Genomic DNA, 2,136 nt, shown 5'->3' on the forward strand with positions numbered 1-2,136 from the left:
AAATCCGAACATGAGAAATGGTTTTGACAACATTGGTTTGGCACTTTCTTCAATAACCTTCATTTCATTTTTTTTTCGTGTAATTATTCAGAATAATTTATAAAAAAAGGCATTTAGTCTATTCTGTTGTAGATATGTACATACAATACTTTAATATTTCTAGATATATTCACATAAAAATCATGGAAACTTCAGGCACTTTTTTTTTGCGACTACAGCAACTTTCCTCAGCACTAGAAAAATCCTGAGGTTTTCTTTTAAAAGACCATGTTTGTTTGTTTGTTTTCAACTTTTTAAATAAGCAACACAAAAGTAAAATAATCTTATATAAAGATATGTATATTTAACAATCACTTTCTTCTTTTTATCATAGGAAAAATAAATCTTTCTTTTGTTTTGTTTGTTGAAAATGTCTTTCATGCCAAGATTTCGTACCTTGGGTATTTGGGGTGAGTTTGTGTGGAAAAAGTCGATGAAAAAAAAGGCATTTTCGAGGTCCATTCTGTGGTGTTGAGTAGCCTGGTACCGCCCGCCTACCTACTTCCGCTCAATGTTCATTTCCCTTCAGTAGTCAGTCTGGGTCCGCGGTATATTCACGGGTTTTCTCTGGCCAGATTTTTACCGGTCCAATCAGCGAACAGAGGGAGTGGCTGAGAACAATGACGTTGAGGTCGTGCGCCAGTTTCAGTTGTAGTCAGAAGCCGGCGCATGACATACACGTCACGACCAAACGTTGTGCGATTGGTTGGCAGATCCAGAGTGGCACTGGGCAGATCCAATAGTTTTAAACTTCAACAGACAACCCGCCTTCAAGTGAGTTAACGTTTGTCAATTGAGCGATTCCAGACCTTCTGTACAAATGAAATGAAGTACGATGGTCTGGTAGAACCAGGCTGGGTGTTTAGTGCCGCCATTTTAAAATAGTTCTTAGGCACAAAGAACCAGAAGCCGATAGTCCAAAAGTACCGTGTTAAGAATTGTCCTTTTCTGCTCGTCCTTCCGAAATGTTTTGAAGCCCATTGGCCTCAGTGCTCCGATGCAACGTGTGTGTGTGTGTGTGTGTGTGTGTGTGTGTGTGTGTGTGTGTGTGTGTGTGTGTGTGTGTGTGTGTGTGTGTGTGTGTGTGTAATAATGCCCATTTCTTGTACTTGTATCTAAGGGCGTTTGCCTATATAGTGCCACAATGGAGGTCCGATGTAAGACTTAACAAGAATAAAAAAAATATATAAATGCATCGGTAAAACCTCCATATGTGGTGACCCTTAATTTCAAGCCAAAATGTAGTCCTCTGTGTGTGTGTGTGTGTCTGTCTGTCTGTCTGTGTGTGTGTGTGTGTGTGTGTGTTTGTGTGTGTGTGTGTGTGTGTGTGTGTGTGTGTGTGTGTCTGTGTGCTTGTCTATCTGTCTGTCTGTCTGCGTGCTTGTCTATCTGTCTCTCTGTATGTCTGTGTGTGTGTGTGTGTGTGTGTGTGTGTCTGCGTGCTTGTCTTTCTGTGTGTGTGTGTGTCTGTCTATCTGTATGTCTGTCTGTCTGTCTGTGTGTCTGCGTGCTTGTCTTTCTGTGTGTGTGTGTGTGTGTGTGTGTGTACGGTTTTCCATTTGTGTGTGTGTGTTAATCGTAGGGCTGTTCAGTTGTCTATCCGGGAGCAGACTTCCTGGTAGCCTAACAGACAGGGGTCGGTGGGCAATGCATCATGGGTAAACACTGAGTCGTTGTCGGAGGAGCAGGAGCTTGACGTGTCCTCACATGACGGAGAATACTGCTCGAAGGGCGTCGACAAATCCAAATACTGAAGAGAGAGGAAGAAGAAAGGTAGATATGAGTTAAAATGGCCGCTGAAATTTGTGCTTTTTTAACCACCCTATCAATGTCTGTCTGTCTGTCTGTCTGTCTGTCTGTCTGTCTGTCTGTCTGTCTGTCTGTCTGTCTGTCTGTCTGTCTGTCTGTCTGTCTGTCTGTCTGTCTGTCTGTCTGTCTATCTATCTATCTATCTATCTATCTATCTATCTATCTATCTATCTATCTATCTAACTGTCTGTCTATCTAACTGTCTGTCTGTCTGTCTGTATGTCTGTCTGTCTGTCTGTCTGTCTGTCTGTCTGTCTGTCTGTCTATCTATCTATCTATCTATCTATC

General features: G+C 41.9%; 1 protein-coding gene across 1 annotated transcript in view; it reads right to left on the reverse strand.

The window, feature by feature from the left end:
• Positions 1 to 1,627: 1,627 nt before the first annotated feature.
• Positions 1,628 to 2,136, reverse strand: part of fgfr4 (fibroblast growth factor receptor 4) — a gene marked incomplete at its 3' end in the record, with an annotated part of 28,074 nt that continues 27,565 nt past the window's right edge. Inside the window, exon 17 of the mRNA XM_080040867.1 lies at positions 1,628 to 1,789. Within this exon, the coding sequence (XP_079896993.1) occupies positions 1,628 to 1,789 (162 nt within the window). The remainder of the gene's footprint in view (positions 1,790 to 2,136) is intronic.

The sequence above is a fragment of the Ammodytes marinus genome (genome assembly GCF_949987685.1).
Source record: "Ammodytes marinus genome assembly, chromosome: 14".
Lineage (NCBI taxonomy): Eukaryota > Metazoa > Chordata > Actinopteri > Uranoscopiformes > Ammodytidae > Ammodytes > Ammodytes marinus.